Source organism: Vigna angularis, chromosome 4, assembly GCF_016808095.1.
Source record: "Vigna angularis cultivar LongXiaoDou No.4 chromosome 4, ASM1680809v1, whole genome shotgun sequence".
Taxonomy (NCBI): Eukaryota; Viridiplantae; Streptophyta; class Magnoliopsida; order Fabales; family Fabaceae; genus Vigna; species Vigna angularis.
The window spans coordinates 32,707,411-32,734,232 of NC_068973.1; the positions used below are offsets into that span (position 1 = coordinate 32,707,411).

Genomic DNA, 26,822 nt, shown 5'->3' on the forward strand with positions numbered 1-26,822 from the left:
TAAAACATTTAATGCAAAGGCTCCTTGCAACTAACTCCTTCCAAAGGCCATTTTTACTCATTTCTAACCCATTTTAGGTGTTACCTTCTAACTAAGGGATAATAATGTGCTAGCTCTCTCTTAAAGCCACTGAGCCTTTTAAACATAGCTAAACAAAGTTTCTTGGCCAAATACAAGGCCTAAAAGTGAGCTATATTACATATTTACAAAAAGTGTTTTAAGATAAAGAAGAAGATTAAAATGTGATCCTCCACTATAGTAGAATCCTTCAAGCTCCACCTTCTTCCGTCTTCTTTGACCATGACTCTTTATGAGAGGTCCAATGTCTTATAAGGCTTAAGGAAAAGCAAGAACAAGCTTTAAAGTCCATATTCTTCTTCCAATCTCCTAGCCTTAGCTTAAGTCGATGCTCCTTTCATTGATTTCCATTTAGTTCCTAATATGGATTCCATCGAAATCCCTATATCTTCATCGTCTTCCTCTGTAAGGAATTTATTTTTTTTCTTTTTCTCAACCCGATAGAAGTTCATAATGTGGTTGAACTTACTACATTGAGGTAGGGACATACCTTTTATGAGGTTTACCATCTCACTCACTTTTTTTTTCTCACACGATTTCACTCTTTCTCCCTTTTTCCTTTTTCTTTTTCTCTCAACTCGACACTCAGAGCATAAAAGCTTTGATACCACCTTGATGATACAACTACGACACACACATTTAATAATTTGACTTTTAAATTCATCGTGTTACTTTTATTTAACGATAGGCCTAAGGTAGTTTACAAAAGACATAAAAATTGGGAACAAAATAACAACTACCAAGCGTAGTAATTGGTCTAACAATACAACAAAATAAAAGATCTTAAACAATTTGCACAACCGGTATAAAAACAAAAAAAAAATAACGTGATGGACTCCAAAAACAAAATGACAACAACAATGAAAACATTAAAAACTAAATTACAAATGTACCTTCCTAATTTAAGTTTATCTAACAAGAGAACCAATTCATTTTTCTCATTTTTTAGAACTCAGATGATACACCTCACCCAAGTGAAAAAAAGAATCAACATCTAATAGACGACCCAAACTTAGGACTCATAAGCCTACACACATTCTTGGGCTAATGAACCCACGTACATTCTGCCGCACTATATCTATTAAAGGATATGCAATTTAAATACTCGTGGAATTTGGAATGACAATGTCTCTTATCAGTGTTACATGAAAGATGTTAGTATCAATTGTCGTTAATGTTAAATGTTATATTCTTATATTTAACTTAGTCCTTACATTTATTTTTTGTTCAATTAAGTTTTTTTAAATGAAATAATGTTTTCTATACTGAAAAAGAACTTATACTTTTTTGTATTTATGTATTTTGAAATGAAATTCTTACCAATGAAAATTTTCATGATATTAGCTTTATCATTATTATCTTTTTCCCCCTAAAATACTAAAGGACAATATTCCTTTACTAAAAAATAGTTAAATATGTTTTTACTTTTAAAAAAATTAGAATTAATTTATCTTTTGAAATTTTGATTCAATGTAAATAAATTTAATTTTTTTAATCAAATTTTATTAAATTTATTTAATATTTTAAACATATTTATTAGTTAATATTAAAACGGTGTCAAATAGCATAAATAATTTAAAGAGAAAAGACTAAATATATCTATAAAGTTTAAAAAAACAACTAATTCTAAAATTAAAAAAATACATTTAACCCTTAAAAAATTTAAATAAATAAAATAAAAATAAATATTCAATTTGTTTTCCATCAATCAAACCTGTGTAATATTCAGAGAACCAGTTCTCCTGCATTCATTTGAGGACTGCCAGGTGTGCGGTTCCCAATCTCACCGCTAAAGTGTTTAGATGGTTTAGTAAACACAAATTTAAAGCTTACGAACCATTGGATACAATTGCATTTTTGGGCGGTTCATACATAAAACGTAGATGATCTGCATTTAGCAGTGAGAAGTGTGGTGATGAGTGAGATATTTTATAAGGAAAAAGACGCATGTCCCAATAATGCAACACCGGACAGAACTCGACCGTCACGTTCTCGTCTCTATTCCCAAACTACCGTTCACGTGTCAGACATGAATTTCGCATTGCTTGCTTCCTTGCCGTGACACAAATATCCAGAGCACCACCGCTCAACCTCATTCATCGCCACAGCAACACTCCATTTCCAACTACTCATTTTCGTCTTCATCAAAATAACACAATCAGATCACGTCTTTCACTTCTCCACTCACGATGCCCCTCCAGCCATTACTCTGCGGTTCAAAAGTCGCATCCCAATCCACACTTTTCGCTTCGGTGTTTTCCGCAAGAAACAACGCCGGCCGCTGTTCGTTCACCGGAAATTCGTCAGTCCGTGGCGTAAGGTACTCCGCTTTCAATTTTGCATCCACTGGTTGTAACAAGCAAGAATATTAGGTTATTACTGAGCGCAAGTGTTTTCGAGAATTGTCATTTGGTTTTATTGTTAGGCCGGTGAGGTTTATGAAGCAAGCATCGGGAAGCATAACGAACGATGAACATGGAGTTTTTAGCGAGGTACGTTATTTTAATGCATTCTTGAAGTTCTTGGAGTGGTTTCTCATAGTTATTTTAAATTTTGATTGAAAATTTTGGCATAGGTTAGACAATGGATCGTTCCAAACACAGGACACCTAATGCTTATGGCGGTCGTGCTCAAGAAGGGGTTCTTGAGGTATTTATGTCATTAACATGCGTCACTGGCCTTAGATGAAAACTTTTATTTCGTAAATATCAGAGGCCGTGATTGTAGCACAGCTGGAATTTGTAATGCAACTTGATATTTAATGTATGGGTTTGTTTAGAGAAATTTCTTTGAAAGCTTTCTAGGAAAAAATAAAACGATTTTCTCCCAACGCTAAAATATTGGATCTTATGCATAAGCTAATTCATAGAAATTCAGATTATTTTGAAATTATTCGTAAGCTATTTTATGTTTCCTTATCAAATTTTTCTCCTATAAATAAATGACTACGAAAAAGTTTACTCAAATAAAATTTATGTCTATAATCTGTCAATGTGATATAAAAAAGAGCAAGGTTCACGGATAGGAAACCTTTCTAAATTTTGATGTTAGTCTCATTACTTCTAGAAGACATTAAAAGTTCAAATTTTAATTGTAGAAGCAAATAAAGTGGGATGAACTTGATGTAAATTTGCATAGGTTTAGTAGCCAGTCTAAATAGCGCACTTTAAAAGATTTATACATCTCATAGCAAAAGTTTTTCCTGAGTAACAAATAGAGCACTTCAATTATGATAAGTGCCACCTTGCTTATCTACTTTTGAAGGACATCAATATATTTATCAATTCCAGGAAGAATCCTCCAAAGTAATAGAGAGCAGACCATCATGGAAAACTTTACCAGGCCAGGCATTTCCATTGGGTGTATCAGAAGTTGACAGTGGCATCAATTTTTCTATTTTTTCACGACATGCAACTGCTGTCACACTTTGTTTGGTCCTTCCTGAGAGGTAAATTTAAATATTCTTTATGTAAGATGAGATTAGTTCAAGCTCTAAATTATTTCATAAACCTGAGTATATATTTAAAAAATGTAGTTTGTTTAATTTTATTTTAGCTACATGTAAGCATTATTGTCATGATTGTTTAGTTTCTAGCATTGACTATCATTCATGTTTCGTATACTTCCTCAAAACTGTAATACATGACGCAAGAACTTTATTAATAAAGATTCAATATCTAATTCTTTTTGAGATCAATTTTGAAAGCTTAAAGCATTTACGCTCAAGATATTAATGTGTGTCACAAGCAGTTTCACATGGTTATATTGATTGGGTTTCTTTTGGAATGACCTCATGGTACTGGAGCAACTTAAATACTGAAACTTTGGATATTGTTCATACTATACACTATCAGGTGCTTTTTTATTGTAGCTTTGGTTTATGGGTATTAAGGTTATATATCTACTATAACTATTAATTGACCCTAATGTACTAACTTAGGCTTTTAGGTAGTCCTTATTGACAAAATGGCCTTCAGTTCAATCTTTCTTGTCCTCGGTCAATTAAAGATTTAGCTCCATCTTGTTGTATAAGTCCAATTTTTGAGGATTTTCTTTTTCATTAAGGTCCTGATAAAATTTGGAAGAGGGTGCAGACTGCTAAATCTTTCTAATATTTGGAGTTCTCTTCTGTAGCATGATTATATGTTTTATTTTTGGGTGGGGGTGGGGTGGGGTGGCTTAGATGAGGTGCAAATTGCAACATAAATGTTCTTTGTCTTGGTAAGATATTTTCTTGACTGCAATATTGCCTGAATTATCTAGCCATTGAACTTTATGCTTTGACTCTAGTTCTTAAAAAAAGTTAAATATAGCCACAAATTTATTGGCTTCCTTTTGCTTTGCACACTTTTTCTTTTGTAGGGGAAGTATTGGCATATTGAATGGCGGCATGATAGAAATGGTATTGGATCCTGATTTGAACAAAACTGGGGACATTTGGCACATTTGTATTGAGGTATATGCTATTAGACTACCTGGACTTTGGCCTTGCCTTGGTCTTCTGCTGAAATTGTTGTTATAGATTCTGTAACAACTTCAAAAGTACAATACCTTCACAATTACCAAGTAGCTTTCAAAATTGTTTAAATAAATAATACTGTTCTGCATATTTGAGCATAAAATTTGTATATTTTTATGTAATACCTTCGTTAATTTTTGTCAGAAATGTTGGGTTGAGCAGACAAAAATCAACTTTATTGTTGTACCTGCATTTTTCTATAATATATTGTCAGTGTGGTGGGAATTGTATCTGGCATGTTTGTTTAGATAATTACATCAGATTCCCACACGAGTTACTTTACTGTGGAATGGTGATGTAGATTTTTAAAAGTTTTAAATGTAATTGGAAGTTATGTATTAAATTTGTTGCTGTTATACCATGATGACTGTGTAGATGAAAACATATATTAAAATTTCGTGTAAGCTTTTACTTACTTCCTCCTTATTTTTATATTGAAATACGTATATGTAGAATAAATTTCTTTAAGGAGGAAATACCCTGTTGAAATAGGACAACACCTGTCAACAATTTCTTTCATTGTTAAGGATCTGCTCACTTCCCCCTTTGTTATAATTTCCCATTGTCATGTCTAATAAAGATTCTGTTCTATTAAACACCATGTCAATATACTCATAGGAAACTTGATTGATTTTTTTTTTTCATTTAACTTGGTTGATTTTGAACTTGTGTGGTGATTATTATTAAATTTTGATTGATATTTCTTTATGCAATTGGGCACACTTCCTGGTTGAATTTTTTGCTTTTTTATTGTAAATTAACCTTGCTATAATCACATCTAACATATTCATGTTGGATCAGTTTTTGAAATATTTTCCTGGTTTCATATACTAATAGGGTTAAATAATGTGGATATCTGTCATAAATAAATACATCTACATTAAACTTCTCTTATTTAACCTAGTACACATTTTAGATAACGCCATCACTTTTTTCAACGATAAGTACTCGAACCAATGGCTTTACATAAGAGTTGCACACTTGTACTGGAGAATAATAAACTTTTCTATCACTTTATCTATTTTCTTGATTTTCTTTTGACGTGACCTAGTTCTATTAGAAGTTGACTAAAATAAGCATTCAAGTATATTTACAACTTTTAATGGCAGGATCTTCCTCGAAGCAATGTTCTATACGGATATCGCATAGATGGACCTCAAGACTGGGGTAAGGGGCATCGATTTGACAGCAACATTGTGCTTGTTGATCCTTATGCAAAACTAGTTGACGGCCGAAGATATTTTGGGGATATTAGCATGAAGTTGTCTAAGTTTCTTGGCACATATGATTTTGACAGCTTGCCTTTCGATTGGGGAGAAAATTACAAGCTTCCAAATATTTCTGAGGTATTTTCCCAGCACAAATGCCTGCCATTGCTTGTAAACGATGTTCATCACAACATTTTTGCTAGATCAAGGTTTTGTACAAGCTGATTTATGCATAACTATGTCTATAGCTAGCATTCTACCTTTGCTTTGTGTGCTATAAGACTTGATGTATGCTCTTCATTTTGACTGAGAATATATTTCTGGTTGAATGAAGTCTAATGCTTGCTTCCATTTTCATTATTTTTATTGCTGCTAATGCAGAAAGATCTCGTTATATATGAGATGAATGTCCGTGCATTTACAATTGATGAATCTAGTGGTTTGGACAGCAAAATTCGTGGTAGCTATCTCGGTGTGATTGAAAAGGTAATATTTGTACTATAATTAAGAAAAATATGAAGCATCACTGTAACTTTTTTTGAAAGTTATATTTCCTTGGGAAGTGTTTGCCCAAAACGTATCAAATTGTAGCAGTTTTGAACCTAATGAAATCCTTGATATGAAATCGAGTTGTTAAATAACTACATAAGTAGTTTTTATTTCTTAGATAATATATTACAATGTGTGATACTCTATAAATAGAGTATGTAGTAGGTGGGAATTAATCCCAACCATCAAAGTTGGGCTACACAGTAGCTACACAGTAACATATGCATAATACATTTCAACACTCCCCCTCAAGCTGGAGCATATAGATCATATGCACCAAGCTTGGAACATATAAACTGAATTCTGGGCCCTCTTAAAGACTTAGTCAAAATATCTGCAAGTTGTTCATTAGAACTGACAAATTCTGTAATGAGATCCTTGGACAATAGCTTTTCTCTGATGAAATGACAATCAACTTCTATGTGTTTTGTTCTTTCGTGAAACACTGGATTAGAGGCAATGTGAAGAGCTGCTTGATTGTCACAATACAACTTCATAGTCTTATTTTCACAGAATTTTAATTCCTGAAGGAATTGTTTGATCCACATGAGTTCACAGGTAGCCAAGGCCATAGAACGATATTCTGCTTCTGCACTAGATCGAGCAATAACACTTTGTTTCTTGCTTTTCCAAGATACAAGATTGCCTCCAAGGAGTATACAATATCCTGTGGTAGATCTTCGATCATTTGGACAACCAGCCCAATCTGCATCACAATATCCTTCTACCTCAGAACTTCCCTTATTTTCATATAACACTCCTTGTCCTGGATTCCCTTTTACATATCTAAGGATGCGTATTACAGCATTCCAATGATCAATATGTGGATTTTGCATAAATTGGCTCACAACTCCCACTGGATAGGAAAGGTCAGGTCTTGTTATAGTAAGATATATTAGTTTTCCCACCAACCTTCTGTATCTTTCTGGATCTGAGAAAAGTTCACCATGGTCTCTCATTAACTTTTGATTTGAGTCCATAGGACTATCAATAGGCTTGCAATCTGTAAGACCTGTTTCCTCCAAAATATCAAGGGCATATTTTCTTTGTGAAATGACGACTCCTTCTTTTGATTGTGCCACTTCAATACCAAGGAAGTATTTCAACCGACCTAGGTCTTTGGTTTGGAAGTGGTTGAACAAGTGATCTTTTAATTGAGCAATTCTCGCAACATCATTTCCTGTAATCACAATATCGTCAACATAGACCATAAGATAAACACATTTGTTAGGAGTAGAATGCCCATAAAATACTGAATGATCGGCTTCACATCGTGTCAATCCAAATTGTTGCACAACACGACTAAATTTACCAAACCAAGCTCGAGGTGATTGTTTCAAACCATAAAGTGAACGACGTAATTTACAAACTAAATTAGACTCCCCCTGAGCAGCACGACGAAATCCAGGAGGTTGCTCCATGTATATCTCCTCTTCCAGATCACCATGAAGAAAGGCATTTTTAATGTCCAGTTGATGAAGTGGCCACTGTCGAATGGCAGCCATGGCAAGAAAAAGACGAACACTACTGATTTTGGCTACAGGAGAAAATGTATCACAATAATCGAGACCATAAATCTGAGTATATCCCTTTGCTACTAGACGAGCTTTTAGCCGATCAATTGCACCAGTAGGACCATCTTTAATAGCATAAACCCATCTACATCCCACAGGTTTCTTACCAGGAGGAAGAGATACAAGTTCCCAAGTACCACTATTGTCAAGTGCCTGCATTTCATCAATCATGGCTTGTCGCCATCCAGGGTGATCAAGTGCCTCACGAACATTATTAGGAACTTTGATGTTAGAAAGAGAGGAAACAAAGGAGAAATAGGTAGGAGACAAACGATGGTAACTTAAAAAGTTATAAACAGGATAAGGATTACGAGTTGATCGAATACCTTTCCGAAGAGCAATAGGCCAAGCCTGATCAGATTCAACAGAGGGTGAAGGATCCATGGTCTGGGAATCTGGTGAAGAAGGAGCTGAGTCTCGAGGATCTTCAGGCAAGGGAGGAGGTGGTTGAATAATGTCATCTGCATTTTGAGTGTGATTGGGAACTGAAGAAGTAGGAATGACTAAGGGATCACATGATGGGATAGGAAGCATGTTTTGAACAGATGAACATTCTTGCTTAGAGGAGGTGAAGAAGGGTGTATCTTCAAAAAATGTGACATCAGAAGACATATAGTATCTTTTTGTTGAGGGAGAATAACATTTATATCCTTTTTGAAGACGAGAATATCCTAAAAAGACACACTTAATAGACTTTGGAGAAAGTTTATCAAGACCAGGAGAGACATTATGAACAAAACAGGTACTCCCAAACACACGTGGAGAGACATGATATAGAGGATCGTGTGGAAAAATTATGGAGTAAGGAATCTTATTATCAAGGGAAGAAGAAGGCATCCTATTTATCAAAACACAGGCAGTGAGGACAGCATCCCCCCAATGATGAATAGGAACATTAGTATTTAACATCAGGGAACGTGCAGTTTCAATGAGATGTCTATTCTTTCTTTCAGCTATACCATTTTGTTGTGGAGTATGAGGACATGTTGACCTATGTAAGATTCCTTTAGATGATAAAAAGGATGAGAGTTTACTAGAAAAATATTCTTTGGCATTATCACTCCTGAGAATTTTAATTGTCTTTCCAAATTGGTTCTGAATTTCATTAAAAAAGGACATAAATATGTCTAAAAGTTCAGATCTCTCTTTCATTAGATAAACCCAGGTACATCTAGAGAACTCATCAATAAAGGTAACAAAATAGTTAAAACCAAAGGAAGTAACACGACTTGGTCCCCAAATATCAGAGTGAATAGTGGAAAAAGCAGAATTACATCGTGTCTCAGATGTCTTTGGATAGGAAGATCGAACATGTTTCCCTAACTGACAAGACTCACAATCTAAGACACTAATGTTTTTAAGATTTGGAACCATCATTTTTAATTTAGACAAACTTGGGTGACCTAAACGATCATGCAAAAGTTTAGGAGATAAAGTTGAAAGACAGGAAACAGATGAACTAGGCTTTAGATAATAAAGTCCCCGTGACTCACGTCCTTCCCCAATCAGACGTCCCGTTCCATGTTCCTGTATAACAAAGGAATTTGCAGTAAAAGTTACGGAACAATTTAGTGAACGAGTCAATTGACTTAAAGAGATTAAATTATAAGGACAATGAGGAATGTACAAAACAGAATTTAAATTTAAGGAAGGAGATAATGAAACTTTGCCAATTCCTTGAGATGCTACTTTGGATCCATTGGCAACAGTAATTAAATTAGGAATTTTTTGAGAGGAAATGGAGTAAAATGAAGGGAGGTTACCAGAGAGATGATCTGAAGCACCTGAATCAAGTATCCATGAATTTTGACTTTCTCTAGTTTGAGAAATGCATGCCGTTGATGATTGATCAAGATTGGTAGATTTTTCAGATTTGTACCTTAAAAATTCTCGATATTCTTCGTCGGAAATTTTAGATTCTGGAATATCAGATCTAAACACCTGCACAGTTTTATCAGGAAAACCATGTAAAGAATAACATCTTTCCTGGGTGTGGCCAATTTTCTTACAGTATGAGCATTGCACACGCCCACTTCGACCTCCACGACCTCCTCGAGTACTCCTACCTCTTCCTCTTCCTTGTGGAACTACCATTGCTGCAGTTTCAATAACATCAGTTGAATTCCCTTCTTTCACTAAAGTAGGTACTCGAAGGAGTCGAGTAACCAAATTATCCATTGACGGGATTTGATCTCCTGCTAAAACTTGATCACGGACATGATCAAAATCAGAGTGCAAACTTCTAAGGATTAAGACCATGTAATACTTGTCAAGTCTTTTGTTAATACTTTCTAATGAATCAGCTACGAAGAATGTTTTTAATTCTTCTACTGCAGCTCTAGCCTTTGCTATATGAGAAATCATATCGTGATTGACTTGTTTGAGAGAGGATACTTTTTCGGTTGCATCAAAAAGTCTTTGTATATCATTAGCAAAAATATCTTGAGCTCTTTTCCAAAAAGAGAAACAAGTCTTGTAAGGTCTCATTATATCTAGAACTTCTTGTTCAACCGATTGCCACAACACAACACATAACTGGAAGTCTAGTTTCTGCCATTGGGGTTTTTCTTCCTCCGAGACCATAGATGCATCTTGTTCAAGGTGATTATGGTGTCCTTGACCAAGAAACCATAATTCCACCGCAGAAGACCATGACAAATAATTTTTCCAATTCAACTTTGCAGATGTAATGATAGGAGTTGCAGAGAAGGAAGAATTAATTCCAGAAGAAGCCATTCCAGATCTGAAAAAAAAACTGAAACAGAGACAAATAACTTTAGGGAGAAAAACCCTAGGTCTTGAACAAAAACACCAGAACACAAAACGAAGTGCCTAAACACGCTCAGGGAGCTCAGGCGAGACGACTGGTGGAGACGCGGTGTCGCTCTGACACCGGGAGGGTGGCGCGTGAGATGCACGCGCCTGAGACTCGCCGGAGAAAGGTGGCGCGTGTGGGAGCGTGCGGCGACGAATGAGACGGCGACCACCAGGGTTGGGTCGCGCTTCTCAGGGCGAACCTAACCCTTGACTTCGCCGGAGGAAAGGCGACGGTGGACAGCGGCGGTGGCGACGGCGGCGGTGGCGACGGCGGCGGTGACGGCGGCGGCGACGGCGGCGGTGGTGACGGAGATGACAGAAGCCAGATTTTGTCCCGCTCTTGATACCATGTTAAATAACTACATAAGTAGTTTTTATTTCTTAGATAATATATTACAATGTGTGATACTCTATAAATAGAGTATGTAGTAGGTGGGAATTAATCCCAACCATCAAAGTTGGGCTACACAGTAGCTACACAGTAACATATGCATAATACATTTCAACACGAGTGAAGCAAGCTTTCCTTTGCCTCAAGCGTTAAAATATAAACAGCTGAGTAAAAGATGTTTTACTGACAAAAGGGGGGATTTGAATATTGGGATTATGTTACTTTCGTAATGTAATGTTGAAGTTCTGCAGCAATTTTAAACCCTTATGGAATAACATTGACTTTTTGCTAAAGGTGATATAAAGGTATCTCCTTCTCCCACCTCTAGATTGATTTGTTTCTGTTAGAAGAGTCTAAGAGGTAACTCAACTCAAATCCAAAGGATAGGATAGACTGTTCAAGGAGAGCTAAGCTATATTGGGCCTATCTAAAATTTCTTTGATATGTCATATAAGAATACATGCCACAACAAATCTTGACTCAGGAAAATTTATTCTCTTTCTTTATTTAAACTTAATTTATTGTTTGTCTAGTAGATTCCACACCTTCTAGAGCTTGGTATCAACGCAGTAGAATTGCTGCCTGTCTTTGAGTTTGATGAGTTGGAATTCCAGAGGCGTCAAAATCCCAGAGATCACATGGTAATCTAGAAAATTATTTTTCTTTGTTTTTTGTATCAAAGTTAATATTGAAGCTCTTCCTTAGGTACTGTATATTTCCAATAAATAAATAAATAAATAAAGGGGTTCTGCTGATTATAATTGATCTCTGAAGAAACTCAATGCATTATAACTGAATACATATTGGAAGCATAAGTTTATTTTGATATGCAGAGTTAATATGCAAATATTAAAAGACCAACTATGTTTGGGATATGTATATTTCTTTGACCATTGAAGAAATTCTGAATATGTAACTTTGGTTTACCAAGTGGCTGCTATGTCATATATGACTAATGGTTGTATTTTTTCTTTCCAAGATTAATACGTGGGGTTATTCTACAATAAATTTCTTTTCTCCTATGAGTCGCTATGCTAGTGCTGGTGGAGGATCAGTTAATGCTTCTCGAGAGTTCAAAGAGATGGTTAAAGCCTTACATTCTTCTGGTATAGAGGTAGTGATGTTAATATTATAGTATCACAACCTTTGAGTGGAAGTCTGCTTGACATTGTTATTTTCTGGTTTTCTCTTATTTTATATTATCTCAAGTCTTATATACCTGTTGGCTCTTTCACTAAATCTTATCCGTACACAGGTTATTTTGGATGTGGTCTATAATCATACTAATGAGGCTGATGATGCCAATCCTTACACTACCTCATTCCGTGGCATAGATAATAAGGTAACTTCAATTTGCAACTATTGTTTTGACAGATTGTGTTACTTGCATGTTAGGATACCTGAAGTGAAGTTAACTCTTGCAGTCATCTTATGAATTGGTTAGTCCTATACACAGTCTACTTTACCTGATGAGTGGAAATAACTTCATACATCTTGTTTTTTCAGTTAACAATAATTGATAAGAACCCACAATAACATAAGTTATGTATATAGGTTGAGGTATGAAAAAGACAAGAAATAATTTAAAAGATAGATTAATTCAGTTTTCTAATAAATTTTAGGGGTATAATGACAACTTTCTCTCATTTTATAATTCTACAACAATTTAAAACTATTCCTGGGGAATTTCTCTCTCGAGTACTTTACCTGTCGTTGGAAACACTATTTAGCTTTGAGGTCATCTATTCACTAACAAAATTATTCTGTGATGTTAGTTATATAGAATGTTAAAAATGATTGTTTTTTCTTAATGAAAACTTTCTTCATTTCTGCAGGTTTATTACATGCTGGACAATAATGGGCAATTGCTGAACTTCTCTGGCTGTGGTAATTTTATATCTTGGTCTAACCATTAAGATTCTATCCTTCTAGCTTTATTCATACAAATTTACAACTTCACGCACCTATTTTTAAGTTATACTATTGAATATATATACATATATATATATATATATATATTTTCTATTTTAATTTGATTAGACTTGTCAATTTGACTTGTGACCTACTGAACCCACCCTTAAAATAACCTCCTTTTTACTGACCCACTTGAAAAAGCCCCAACCCTCATATAAAGTGTGTTAGGTTCAGGATTAATGTCGATTTAGTCCACTATTGAGACTACATCAAAGGAAATAATTGACATCATAATCTTAATTTGCAATTGTTAACTGCCTTGTTGAGACATTTCAACTTTGAATGTACACAAGAAATTAGACAACAGCTGTGCTTCATGTGCTACTTTGAAAAGAAGTAATTACTGTTTTTTTTTGTTATATTCATTTTGAAAAGAGAAGCAATATTTTGATTTAGTAATTTTTTTTACTGTCTTCCTATAATAAAAAATTATTACTTTTAATCTTATAAAATTGTTACGTTTTTGTGTGTGTGTGTGTGTTCCTAAATCCTTAAACTAACATTTTTATTATGCTTACTTAAAATAGATTTAGGCCTAACTTAATCCTACAAAATCAATTTGTAAGATGAGGTTTGTATCTATTTATATACCATACTTTAATAATCTCTCTTGTCGATATAAGATCTTCAACACATTATCTCATGCTTAGGGCAGGACATACTTTAATTTGACTCTAGCTGATGGGAAATCTACAACACTTACTCTTACAAAAATAAATATATTTTGAGAGCAAACTAACATGAGGGACAAATACTAAGAAAAAAATGAAGAAGACAGATCATAAATATTTACAAAGTTGTGTAGATATAAAACAGTACTAGATTGCACTGTTGGGTTAGTCTATGTCAAGCCTTGGCTTACCTGTAAATTGGTCTAGGCCCAATTTTGTTAATGCTCAGTGTGGGGGACGTATCATCACTTCCACCTTCACATGACCTTTATGAAAATCTAGATACCTGAAGCTATGTAGTAGTCCTTTATTAACCTTCTGTTTGTGCAACCAGGGTTCTCTTTAATTTTATGAAAACTTCCATTATGTCGAGCTGTGCCTTCTTATTTGAGGACATTTAATATGCAATACTTTCTTTCTGTGTAATTTTTTTTTATATTTCTGTTATTACTAACATAATTTTGGTATATTGATATCAACATTAAAGCTTCTCACTTCACATGACTGTTTATCCCCAGGTAATACATTAAACTGTAACCATGCTGTGGTTATGGAGCTAATTCTTGACAGCCTAAGACACTGGTATGGACTACTTACACAACGTTATTTTTTAATTCTGAATTGTATGTCTTCATATGACTTGATTTCTTTCATGAAAGAAAATCGGAATTAATACATAAGAATTTTAGATTTTTGGTGTCTTAAATTGATACATTTTCATGAAGCTCTCCGTTGTCAAAATTTCTGTCCGTTGTCCCCCTTCCCGTGATTCTATTTTACATGGCAATCAATAAAACTGGCATGTTTGCATGAGGGTCCGGTAAGGCATAACTATTGTTATTAATTTTTTTAAATGACAGGAATCATCTTTTAGCATTGCAAATGCTATCATTTCCAAACTAACTTAAGTCATAGTTTTCATTTTAGTTCCTAGTAAGCACTGTTGTGTTTTTTAATAATAATTTGCTTTATTGTAGGGTCACCGAATATCATGTGGATGGATTTCGATTTGATCTTGCAAGTGTTCTGTGTCGAGGAATTGATGGCTCCCCCCTTAATGCCCCCCCAATTATTAGGGTAACTTATTAATTTGCATGAGATATGTTTAATGAATTCAACTGTCATTTGGTATGGTACTTATCAGTTAGTTCAACCATTGGGATGAGAGTGAGGATGAAGGTGTGAAGGTGAGGGGTGAGAGTTTAAGGCCAAGATTTAGGGTGAGGGTCAAGATAAGGCTTCGTGGAGAGGTCAAGGTGAGGGTTTAAGGCCAAGATTTAGGGTGAGGGTCTAGGTAAGGCTTCGTGGAGAGGGTCAAGGTGAGAGTAGGGTAAAGGTTAGGATAAGAGTTCAAGGTTTAGGGAAAGAGTTGGTTTCAAATCAAAATGATGGTTAGGGTAAGGGTCAAAATCAGGGTTAGGATGATGGTCAAGGTTTAGGGTCAGGGTGATGGTCAAGGTTCAGGGGTTAAGGTCAGAGTCAAAATGATGGTTAAGGTGATGGTCAGGGTTAGGGTGAAGGTTAAAGTTAGGGTTAAGGTGATGGTCAATGTTAGGTTGATGATCCGTATTCAAGGTAAGGGTTAGGATAAAGGATAATGTTAACGTTAGGGTCAAGGTCACGGTTTAGGGTTAGGGTGATGGTTAGGATAAGGGTTAAAGTCATAATTAGAGTGATGGTTAAGGTCTAGGGTCATGGTGAGAGTTAAAGTTCAAGGTCATGGTGAGGGCCAGGGTTATGGTTGGTCAAGGTTTGGTGTGAGGTTTAGATCAAGGTTCAGGGTTAGGATTAAGGTGATGGTTAGTGTTCAAGGTCAAGGTGATGGTTATTGCTCGGGGTCAAGGTGATGGTCAGGGTTTAGGGTGATGGTTAGGTTTAGGATTAGGGGTTAGAGTGATGGTTAGGGTTCGAGGAGTCAGGGATAAGGTTAAGGTCTAGGGTTTAGGTTAGGGTTCAAGTAAGGGTTTAGGGTGAAAGTCAAGTTAGGATGATGGTTAGGGTGGGGCAGGATGGGCCCAACCACTAGGCTCAAGGCTCAGAGCTAGGGTTCAGGGCTAAGGCCTAGGGCTCAAGGCTCAGGCTAAGGGCTCAGAACTATAGTTAAGGCTTAAGACTAGGGTTAGGGTTAGGGCTCAAGGTTAGGAGTCAAGGCTAGGGCTCAAGGTTAAGGCTCAAGGCTAGGGCTCAATGCTTGGGTTAGGGCTTAAGGCTCAGGCTTGGGCTAGGGCAAGGCTATGGCTCGGGCTAGGGTTCAAGGCTAGGGCTCAAGGCTAAGGCTCAAGGCTAGGGTTCAAGGCTAGGGCTCGAACTTGGACTCAAGGCTAGGGCTTGAGCTAGGGCTCAAGGCTAGGGCTCGAACTAGGACTTAAGGCTAAGGCTCAAAGCTAGGGTTAGGCTCAAGGTTAGGGGGCTGGGGGCTAGGGTTAGAGCTCGGGCTAAGGCTAGGGTTAAGGCTTAAGGTTGGGGCTTAAGGCTAGGGCTAACGCTCAAGGCTAAGGATAAGGCTTAAGGCTAGGGATAAGGCTCAAGGCTAGGTTAGGGCTCAAAACTAGAGGGCTAGGGCTCAAGGCTGGGCTCAAGGCTGGGGCTCAAGCCAAGGGCTAGGGCTAGGGCTCAAGGCTAGGGCTAGGGCTAGGGCTCAAGGCTAGGGCTAGGGCTAGGGCTTAAGGATAAAGCTAGGGCTCAAGGCTAGGACTAAGGCTAGGGCTCAAGGCAAGGGCTAGGGCTCGAGGCTAGGGGGATAGGGCTAGGGCTCAAGGCTAGGGCTAGGGCTAGGGCTCAAGACTAGGGCTTTGGCTAGAGTTAGGGCTCGAGGCTGAGGGCTTGAGGTTGAGGGCTCAAGGCAAGGGCTAGGGCTTAAGGTTAGAGGGCTAAGGTTAGGGCTCAAGCCTAGGGTTCAAGGCCAGGCGTAGGGGTAGGGCTCAAGGCGGCTAGGGCTCAAGGCTAGGTTAGGGCTCAAGGTTAGGGTTAATGCTCAAGGCTAGCGCTAGGGCTAGGGCTAGGACTCAAGGCTAAGGCTCAAGGCTAGGGCTTAAGGTTAAGGCTAGGACTAATGCTCAAGGCTAGGGCTATGACTAGCGCTCAAGACTAGGGCTAGGGATCAAGGCTACGGTAAGGGCTCAAGGCTCGGGCTAAAGCTAGGGTAAGGCTCAAGCTAGAGCTAGGATTAGGGCTCAAGCTAGGACTCAAGACTAGGTCTAGGGCTCAAGGCAAGGGCTAGGGCTAGGGCTCAAGGCTAGGGGGCTAGGGCTAGGGCTAGCTCAAGGCTAGGGCTAAGGCTAGGGTTAAGCTCAAGGTTAGGACTCAGGAGCTTAAGGCTAGGGATAGGGCTCAAGGCTAGGGGGCTAGGGTTGAGGCTAAGGTTAAGGCTCAAGGCTAGGGCTCAAGGTTAAGGCTAGGACTAACGCTCAAGACTAGGGCACATGGTTAGGCTAGGGCTAGGGATCAAGGCTACGATTAGGTTAGGTTCAAGGCTCGGACTAGAGCTAGGGTAAGGCTCGAGCTAGGATTAGGGCTCAAGGTTTGTACTCTAGGCTAAGGCTCAAGGCTGGGTTAGGGCTCAAGACAAGGGCTAAGGCTCAAGACTAGGTCTGGCTATGGGTCAAGGCTAGGGCTCAAGACTAGGGCTAGGGCTAGAAATCAAGGCTAGGGGACTAGGACTTAAGGCTATGGGGCTATGGGGCTAGGGCTCAAGGCTAGGGCTCATGGCTAAGGCTCAAGGCTAGGACTTAAGGCTATGGCTTTGGCTAAAGCTAGGTTAGGGGTTAGGGCTTTGGCTAAAGCTAGGCTAGGGCTCGAGCTTGAGGTTCAATGCTACGGCTCAAGGCTAGCTCTAGAACTAGGGCTCAGGGCTAAAGGCTAGGGCTTAAGGCTAGGGCTAGGACCCATGACTAAGGGTAGGGCTCAAGGTTAAGGCTTAAGGCTTGGGCTTTTGGCTAAAGCTAGGGCTAGGGTTCAAGGCTAGGCTAGGCTCAATGCTAGAGGGCTAGGTCTAGGGATCAACGCTAGGATTGGCTAGGGCTCAAGGCTAGAGGGCTACTAGGTCTAGGGGTTGAGCTAGAACGTGTTAGGGCTCAAGACTGAGGCTCAAGACTAGGATGCAAGGCTAGGGTTAGGGCTTAAAGCTAGGGCTAGGGCCAAGGATCATCACTAGCGGGTTAGGGCTAGGGCTAGGGTTCAAGATTAGGAGGACTTAAGGTTAGGGCTCAAGGTTAGGGCTCAAGGCTAGGGCTAGGCTAGGACTTAAGGCTAGGGCTAGGCTAGGGCTAGGGCTCAAGGCTATGGCTCAAGGTTAATGCTCAAGGCCTAGGGCTATTGCTCAAGGCTAGGGCTATTGCTTAAGGCTAGGGCTAGGGCTCAAGGCTATGGCTAAGGTTAAGGCTCAAGGCCTAGGGCTATTGCTTAAGGCTAGGGCTAGGGCTAGGGCTAGGGCTCTTGCTAGATCTAAGCTAGGGCTTAAGGCTGAGGCTTAAGGCTAAGACTCAAGGTAAGGGCTAGGGCTAGGGCTCAAGGTAAGGGCTAGGACTAGGGCTCAAGGTCAGGGCTAGGGCTAGGGCTAAGGCTTAAGGTAAGGACTAGGGCTTGGGCTCAAGGTAAGGTTAGGGTCATATTCGAGATCAAGGTGATGGTTAGGGTTTAGGGTTCAAAGTAAGGTATATGGTCAGGTTTAGTGTGATGGTCAGTGTGATGGTTAGAGTTTATGGTTAGGATCAAGGCAAGGGTGATAGTCAGGGTGAGGGTTGAGGTTAGGGTAAGGGTGAGGGCAATGGTGAGGGGTGAGGGGTGAATTAGGGTGAGGGGTGAGGGGTGAATTAGGGTTAATTACTTGCGTGGTTAGTTAACCACGGTTAGTTAATTAGGGTTAATTACTTGCGTGATTAGTTAACCACAGTTAGTTAATTATGGTTAGATGCATTTAATGAACCTAAAAGGACAAATTGTTAGGTCTAAACTTTAGTTTGAACTCCTGGTGAAAATGAACAAGAAACATAAGTAGTAGAAAGTATAATGATAATAAGCACAGATAAGCTTTACGACTGGGCAAGACACTTTTTCTTCATTTTACCCTTCAGATCTTGAAGACCTTGGCACCACGTTGAAATTTAGGGCCATCCTAATTTGAGTTTAAAGGCAAATAGAACTGACAAAATAAAAAATTTAGAGACAACGAAAGCTTGAATTGGAGTTCATTTGGTTTTTGAATAGTTTTGGTTGATTTGGTTTTGCCTAACTTTATTAGTTTTAACCACACATGCAATTTATAGACTTGGAGACAATAATTGAATAGTGGTTTTGTCCGTCAACAAGAAAATTGAGAATTTATAATTTTTAATGTTTCAGTCAACTAATTTTTATTTACTTTTCCAGGCAATTGCTAGAGATGCAGTCTTATCAAGATGTAAAATTATTGCAGAGCCTTGGGATTGTGGAGGTCTTTATCTTGTTGGGAGTTTTCCAAATTGGGATCGGTAATTTTTTTGTTATTAATGTTTCTAATTGTAAGCAAATATAATTATCTTATGAATAGTCTTTGTTATAGTCTCCTGTACATCCGGAAGGTTGAAGATCTTACTGATTTTGGCAGCGTATAGGTTACTAGTTTAATTCTTGATTTCAGTGTTTTGCTATCATGAGTCATTCATTGTTTTTTCTGCTTGCAACATTCTCACTTGCAACTTTGCACCACAAGTTATATAACATAAAATCATCACTAAAGTTACTTTGGCGGTTCTAATTCTGCCATTGAATTCCTCAAGGTGGTTGAACATGATATTGTTTGTAGCTTCATAGTATGAAATGGTCACTCTATCGTCACGTGATCTATATGTCTGTGCCAATAGTCACCATCCAAGCTGCATCAATATATTAATTTTGGTGCTGATAATGATTTCCAGGACATAATCTCTGCATAAGTACGGGAAATTATTTCTTCATGGAGTAGGTAATCTATTGTTAAAAGGAAAACACGTTCCATTAATGGTTTATGTTTGATGCAGGTGGGCTGAATGGAATGGGAAATATCGTGATGATGTACGGAAATTTATTAAGGTAATTCTAATAGTAAGAAGATGCTTAATTTAAATACATCCAGATTGTCCAATCTATCTTGATTTATGGCTTATTTGATTTGTTCCTTTTGTTGTTTCCTAAAAATAAACATGTTCTAGGGTGATTATGGTGTAAAGGGGAGCTTTGCTACTCGTATTGCTGGGTCTTCTGATCTTTACAGAGTAAGCTACTTATAGATATTTATGTTTGTTAACTTCGTGGGTTTGTATCATGTCAAAGACCAACTCCTTAAGTTGTTAAGTGGAGACATAGGAATGACTTTAAGCTCTAACAACTATGGAATTTAACTTTTTCGTGGTAAAATCTTAGATTAAACTACCGTAAATTATTCTAAAGACGCAGCATTTTATGATAGGATGGACCACAGACCCAAAATAAAGAAGATTAAGCAGTAAAATTATTTATAGAATATCGTTAGAAATGTTAGAATATTATTTATAATATTTGGTTTATATATTTTAATTCCCTCCTAAAGTTAGATGATGAGACTTGTAGGGTCATCATTTACCATGTGTCTAGAAAGGGAATTCACAATTTCAAACAAATTAAAATGCATTGAATTTGAATTGGTTTCAATTCCAATCTATTGAATTTTTCTTTGTTTGAAGAGAGTACTTTAATTACCACGAAATACAGAAAATTATTTTAATATTAAACAGTATTTAATGATTCAAAAATATTATTTGGTGATTTTCAACCAATGTTGGTCAAGGCTATGTTCAGACAAAAAGTAACACTAGTTGTGTCAACAGAGAAATGACACCGGTCTTAATAGGGAGAAAAATAATCCCACAATGTAATATAAAAGCTCATGTCAATGTCAACGAAAAAATTGTTATATAAATAGTCTCAAAGATAAATACATCATTTGGTCTCTACTTTTAGGGGTTTGGTTCAAAGTAATCCTAAAAGGTAGGATTACTTTGAACCAAACCCCTAAAAGTAGGGACCAAATGATGTATTAAACCTAAAAACTATAAGTTACATAGGCTGAGAGAATAATCTTGCCAACAATCGACAGCGTCATGGCAAAGGCCAAGCTGATGACAACCCAGTTGAGGTCAAGCTGATGATGCTCTGGCTTAGGTCAAGCTGATGATGCTCTGGCTTAGGTCAAGCTGATGATGCCCTAGCCTAGGTCAAGCTAATGAAAAAATATGAGGATAGAAGACGTGTAAATTTGAGAAATAAGTTTATAAAGAATTTCACATTCTTACTTTATTTTTAGATGGAATCTGAAATTTCATGATTTTAAATAATCAAAATACTCTTAAAAATCTTCAGAATTTCACTTTGTTTAATGCTTTTTTATTCAAGCAACATATTTTTGTCATAAAATATTTCAAATTTCCCATAAAATTTAATTATCCTCTAAAAATTCATTTTCCAAACACACTATTAGTTGTTAGTTTCTCTTAGGTTATGTAAGTATATTCCTCATTACTTATTAATCATCAATGGAACATATGAATCGACCCAAATGCACCATTCATGCCTCTTTTTTTATTTTATATCTGTCCTACTCAGTTAGTGTATTGAAATAATGGTCTAAGATATGTTGTAGCTGATTTTTACCTTAATTTCATGAATTGTCATACTATGCTGCTGTACAAATAATTCTATAATGACGGCTTCCTTCATTTGTTCGAACAGGTGAACAAGCGAAAGCCATATCATAGTATCAACTTTGTTATTGCACACGACGGATTCACCTTGCGTGACCTTGTTTCGTACAATTTGAAGGTAATTCTTTATTCTTTTCTTCAATGTGTCATGATTCATCAAAACATTGTATATTCCCTGATTCTTGTTTTTTGTAGCACAATGAAGCCAATGGGGAAGGTGGAAATGATGGTAGCAATGATAATTTTAGTTGGAATTGTGGTTTCGAAGGTAGTTTTCAAATTGTACTTCCTTGTCTACTAAATCTATAATATTTTAGTTGGAAATGATGGTACCAATGTCTCTTTGTTGGGCAGAGATTGTAATATTTTCCTTTTGCTGAACTTTTAGTTAATTGTATTTGCTTGGCAGGGGAAACTGATGATGCTAGTGTAAGAGCTTTGCGATCACGGCAAATGAAAAACTTTCACTTGGCACTAATGATATCTCAGGTGCATATATGAAGGGGAAAATGTGCCTTTTAACCTATTTTTTTTTATATACAAGCAGTTTAAATAGTTACACTATGTCTTGATTAATTTTCCTTTTTTGAAGAAAACTTGAAGATACCAATATATGATTTTCATTTGTTTTGCATTATGCTATCACTGAAAGAGAATAATGATTTAAAATTTTGTAATGAACGACCAGGGTACACCAATGATGCTAATGGGAGATGAATATGGTCATACTCGCAATGGAAATAACAATAGTTATGGGCATGATACCGCCATAAATAATTTTTTGTGGGATCAGGCAAGTTTATTACATCCCTCTAGACCAATTAAGAAACTATTTTTTAACTCATTATCTTTCTGCTCGATAGTTGGATGCCCGGAAGAGTGATCACTTCAGGTTTTTCTCGAAGGTGATAAAGTACAGGCATGCCCATGAAGTATTCAGTCATGAAAGTTTTCTCAGTAAGGTAAAGTATCCTCTGCTTCGTTATGCTGTTGCACATGATTTATTTTTAAAGCGATAAACATTGATGCAGGCAGTTCTATAAGAAATGCATACTCTTCCATTATGCTGATGCAACAACTATTTTTTTGCAGAATGAAATAACATGGCATGAAGACAATTGGGACAATCATGACAGCAGATTTCTTGCATTCACGTAAGAATATATGTATATCTTTAATTGGGCAATGAGATAGATAAGTCAGTGCTTCTTTCTAACACTTTAATTAGTGAATGTCTATTGTTCCCTATCAGACTTAACTGTGATGGACTTGACAGCACGTGTTTTCCCTTGTGTTTGTGCATATGCATGCAGGCTTCATGAAAGGAGCGGGGCAGATGTCTATTTGGCATTTAATGCTCACGATTACTTTATCAAAGCACTGCTGCCCACACCTCCAGAAAAGAGAAAGTGGTTCCGTGTGGTAAGATTTTCCATTTTTGGGGCATATCCAAAAATACGTTATTTTCGCTTGCATACATAATTACAATGCATAGAGGAATATTTATGGCAAGCTTACCTCTTGCCCAAATTCCCGGTACCTTTTGCTAGAAAAAGAAGTAAATTACCCTTCTCATAACGATGGCTTACTGATTGCTAGAATGATGACTTTCTTATTATTAAAAGTTACATATGGGTTAAGCATATTTGTAATCCCAATAAATATGGAATAGTTCGATTAGTCCTTCATTTAAAGAGGTTGAATCTTTATGCTCTATTCTCAAAATTGAGATTATTCAAGTTTTAGTAATAAAAAACCATCACAAGATGTGAATTGTAGATTACTGCAAGTTTAGGCGGTTTTGGATCACTACAAAATTGTGAATAATGAATTTATATTTAGAAAAACAAATATCCTTAAAATGGAAAGAGAAAAGAACATTATTCCAACAAGCTAAAAGATGCATATGTCCGAGAACAATTTTAAGATTCAACAAAATCTCTTTCAAGATACATCAATTCAAAGATTAAGTCACCACCACATGATGTCATGACCATACCCACAAAAGGATAAAGCCATCACTTCTCCTTGACACAGAGCTATGCATCAACCTGCAGCATAATTTTGAACTAGTTGACAACCAGTTGCTTAAGTATGTGTCAAAACATCATTAATTAATTGACTCAGATGTTACTTGGATGTTGGTAAAGGAATTGTCAAAACATCATTTCTCAGATATATGGCATTAGAGACAGCTGTTGAGTTTTGGGTTGGGTGGACAAATGTTAGAAGTTGTATTAACATGCCCAATCAAATACTGGATGCAAAACGTGAGTGTCCAAACTCTAGGCTGAAAAGGGACAGGAAAATACCCAAGGGTTGGGATTGGTATATTCACGATTAGATAGTTTCGCGATGAAAGTTTGTCATAAGATGGAAATAATTCTGTAGGAGTCTCGCGTCAAGGAATTGATGTTGAACTTAGATCTAGAGGTTTTTCCACCTAATAAATTAACATTTTGGTTTGAACTATTCTTTTATACGTTAGTCTTAACAACAAAGGAATAGACCCTGGAACAAGACTACCGAAAAAATATTTACCCAAAGAGTACAGAAAATCCCGTCGTACTTTTTTAAAGTTCAAAATCTTGAACGCATCAGCTTCTTCAGGCTTTAGCTTCATAGTATTTAATGAGATTGTGTGTTTTCTCATTATTGCCGATTTGAAGTTTATTATTATAGGTTGTTGATTTAATATCCATTTCTAAGAATCAGAGTGGCAAGTGCTGAAAATCTGTGACGCTTAGACACTTCTGGATAAGATCAATAAGAATTTAACATGATTATGCGCATTAATAGTTGAGGAGCAACCTTGGCTCCCAGGGAAGAAGACAAAGGTGTGGGCACAATTTGTGAGTAAGGGCGTAGCCTAGCCGAAGATTAGCGTCAAATCCAAACTTCAAAGAAAGATTAATTATTCTGAAAATGCCAAGCATTACCCTCCCCACAAAAAACACACCCACTCCTTGGATAATCTTGTTGGAAGTCTATGGTTTTGACTTGATCGAAAGAATACATCTATCAAAGTGTGATTGGATTCTATGGTTGCTAATTTATATTTCTTCTGAAGAGCAATAAGGTTTTATTTGTTGCATCAGTCCACTGTTAAATGTAATTCGATATGAGATCTTCCTCATACTTTTTATCTAATTTGAATTATGGACGCATATGCAGGTGGACACTAATCTCAAATCACCGGACGACTTTGTTCTTGATGGTGTCCATAGCATTGGAAACACGTACAATATAGCTCCATACTCCTCGATTCTTCTTGAGGCGAAGTTTTGACTTTTGCATTAAAAGGAATAGGGGAAAAGCACTATCTGCAGTTATAGCATTAGCACTAGAAGACGAGTATGCGTAATGCATATTTGCAAAGAAAATATTACTGTATCTGCATGAAAATGTATTGTGCTTCAGCTGCAGTTCAAGAGGAACAGAGGCGTATGAGGAACATTTAAGTCTTTCATTTCCAGAACGGAACTAGACATGGCGTTAGGTGTATTGTTTATATTGTAAATTTCGTTTGGATGGAATAAATGCCCTTTCTTTATAGAGTTGGAATAAATGTCAATAATTGATATTGAATCGTGTAACGTAATAACTCTTTTCATCGTCAATTCTTTTTGTGAAAAAGAAATATCATATGTCTCAAATTTGCATTTCAATATCTTTATTCAATTTCTTTTATAAGTTTCAAATTAAAAGTTTAATTTGGTTCTTTTTCGTAGGAAATAATTTAGAACGTCTTTTGTATTGATTTATTTAATTAAGTTGCAAATAGTAAAATTTAATTAAAGATCAATTTATAATTAATGATTATTTTACAATTTAGAATATTATAAAGATTTATTAATTGAAGTCTTATGGTTACTTTAACCCCTATTTTATATGGGAATTTTATAGGTCGAAACTTTTGCAATCCACTTATTTGATAAATCAATTAAAAGAAATTTACTTTAAAAGTGAACTGGAATTGATCAATGGACTATAATTAAATTGACAACTTTATCAATAATATAACTATATTTATCTTTTTTTACATTGGTTGTCTTGATCTATTTAATTGAATTTTGCTAATTTAAGATGGGTAAAATATAATCTTAGAAACTAATGTTACCATTTTCTTTTAAGAGTAAAAAAGTAAAAGGTTAAACCCCTTTAGTTGCCCCAATTTATGTGGGTTTTTCTCAGTTTGATCTCCATTTTTTTAAAATCCTCAATCTTGCTGAGATTGGAAGTAAACATGACATTCTCATACCCTTGTACGTGAAATATATTATTAAAAAGAAAATTCTGAAAATTGAAACCCAAAGGTTCATCGTCTTCCTCAGACATCGAGCTATCTTTTGTTGGCATTTTATCAGAGAAAAAGAAAATGGAAGATGACTGGGGTTTGAATGAGTTTTCGCGTTTGAAATTGGGGTTGAAATTGGGTTTCCTGATTGTTGTGATTTTGGGTGTTCTCTTAAATCTTTTCTGTAGTTTTGGGTTTCACGAATTGGGGGTTAGGGTGAGAGTGGTCTGGGACGAGAAGACTGACGACTCTACATGGGAAGTGAAAGATGCAATAAGAGACTTGTACCCCATCTATTCTCTGGTAAGTCTTAATTTTCGAGGACAAAAATTTTTGTAGTTAGGGGGAATGTCAGACCTCATTTAAAACGCACCTAAAAACCCTCTGAACGGACGCCAGGTGTCAAGCGAAGAGGATCCGAAAATCAGATAGTGGAAGGTAGATGTCAGCAGATGAGCGGACGCTCGTTTTGACGTGGGAAGCAAAACTTGATTTTCAGAAAATTCACGTCACACTCTCTGCATGCACCCTTCTTCCTCAAACTCTGAAAATTTCATTTCTCCTCCTTCTCTCTAAAAACTCTCCCTTCTCTCTACGAAACCTCACCCTTACTCTTCTCCGATCTCCGTTTAGGCACCGTAGAAGTACTTTCGGCGTCAAGAGCTTTAGTTTGAACCGATTGGTTTCGGGCTCTGAACTGGTAAGATCTTCTTTTCTTTAGACGTTCGTTATCTGGTACATGCAAACCAAGTTCTGGTTGCATGAGTTTATCTCGTTCTGAGCCATTTTTGGTCTTCTATTGGTTTAGTTTGAAGAATTGTTGAGCGTTGAGGGTAGAAGGAATTGTAGTCAGGCGAACCATATTCTGTCTTTAGGAACGTTCGTTCACGCTCAGATGTAAGGGAAGCTTATTAATTTAATTTGTATGATTATTTGTATTTCATGAATGTTCGTTGAATTGACTGAATTAATATGATATATGATGGTTGATATGTTTGGATTGTATGAAGTATGAAAATTGACTATGATATGAATGTATGAAATTATGAA

At 36.7% G+C, this 26,822-nt stretch overlaps 1 protein-coding gene across 2 annotated transcripts; it reads left to right on the forward strand.

Annotated features, from left to right (window-relative positions):
• Positions 1 to 1,927: 1,927 nt before the first annotated feature.
• Positions 1,928 to 25,063, forward strand: LOC108331449 (isoamylase 3, chloroplastic). 2 transcript variants are annotated; one of them, XM_017566133.2, is made up of 24 exons: positions 1,928 to 2,398; positions 2,504 to 2,570; positions 2,659 to 2,727; positions 3,369 to 3,526; positions 4,441 to 4,534; positions 5,707 to 5,943; positions 6,187 to 6,291; positions 11,673 to 11,777; positions 12,116 to 12,250; positions 12,392 to 12,478; positions 12,972 to 13,023; positions 14,300 to 14,363; positions 14,759 to 14,858; positions 19,149 to 19,249; positions 19,778 to 19,829; positions 19,949 to 20,011; positions 21,504 to 21,593; positions 21,671 to 21,743; positions 21,885 to 21,964; positions 22,164 to 22,268; positions 22,339 to 22,437; positions 22,568 to 22,629; positions 22,789 to 22,897; positions 24,650 to 25,063. In XM_017566133.2, the coding sequence occupies exons 1-24, from the start codon at positions 2,268 to 2,270 to the stop codon at positions 24,761 to 24,763; spliced, it is 2,352 nt and encodes a 783-aa protein (XP_017421622.1). In that variant the 5' UTR covers positions 1,928 to 2,267; the 3' UTR covers positions 24,764 to 25,063. The 2 variants fall into 2 exon arrangements, with proteins under 2 accessions (XP_017421622.1, XP_017421623.1); XM_017566134.1 differs by lacking the exon at positions 1,928 to 2,398 and having other exon boundaries at positions 2,498 to 2,570; positions 2,654 to 2,727.
• Positions 25,064 to 26,822: the final 1,759 nt, after the last annotated feature.

Bases quoted from the DNA above. Each gene is read 5' to 3' on its own strand.
- LOC108331449 (XM_017566133.2), top strand. From the start codon at position 2,268: ATGCCCCTCCAGCCATTACTCTGCGGTTCAAAAGTCGCATCCCAATCC. The intron at 5,944-6,186 runs GTATTTTCCCAG...CTGCTAATGCAG, and splicing joins AGCTTCCAAATATTTCTGAG to AAAGATCTCGTTATATATGA. The intron at 22,438-22,567 runs GTAAAGTATCCT...ATTTTTTTGCAG, and splicing joins ATGAAAGTTTTCTCAGTAAG to AATGAAATAACATGGCATGA.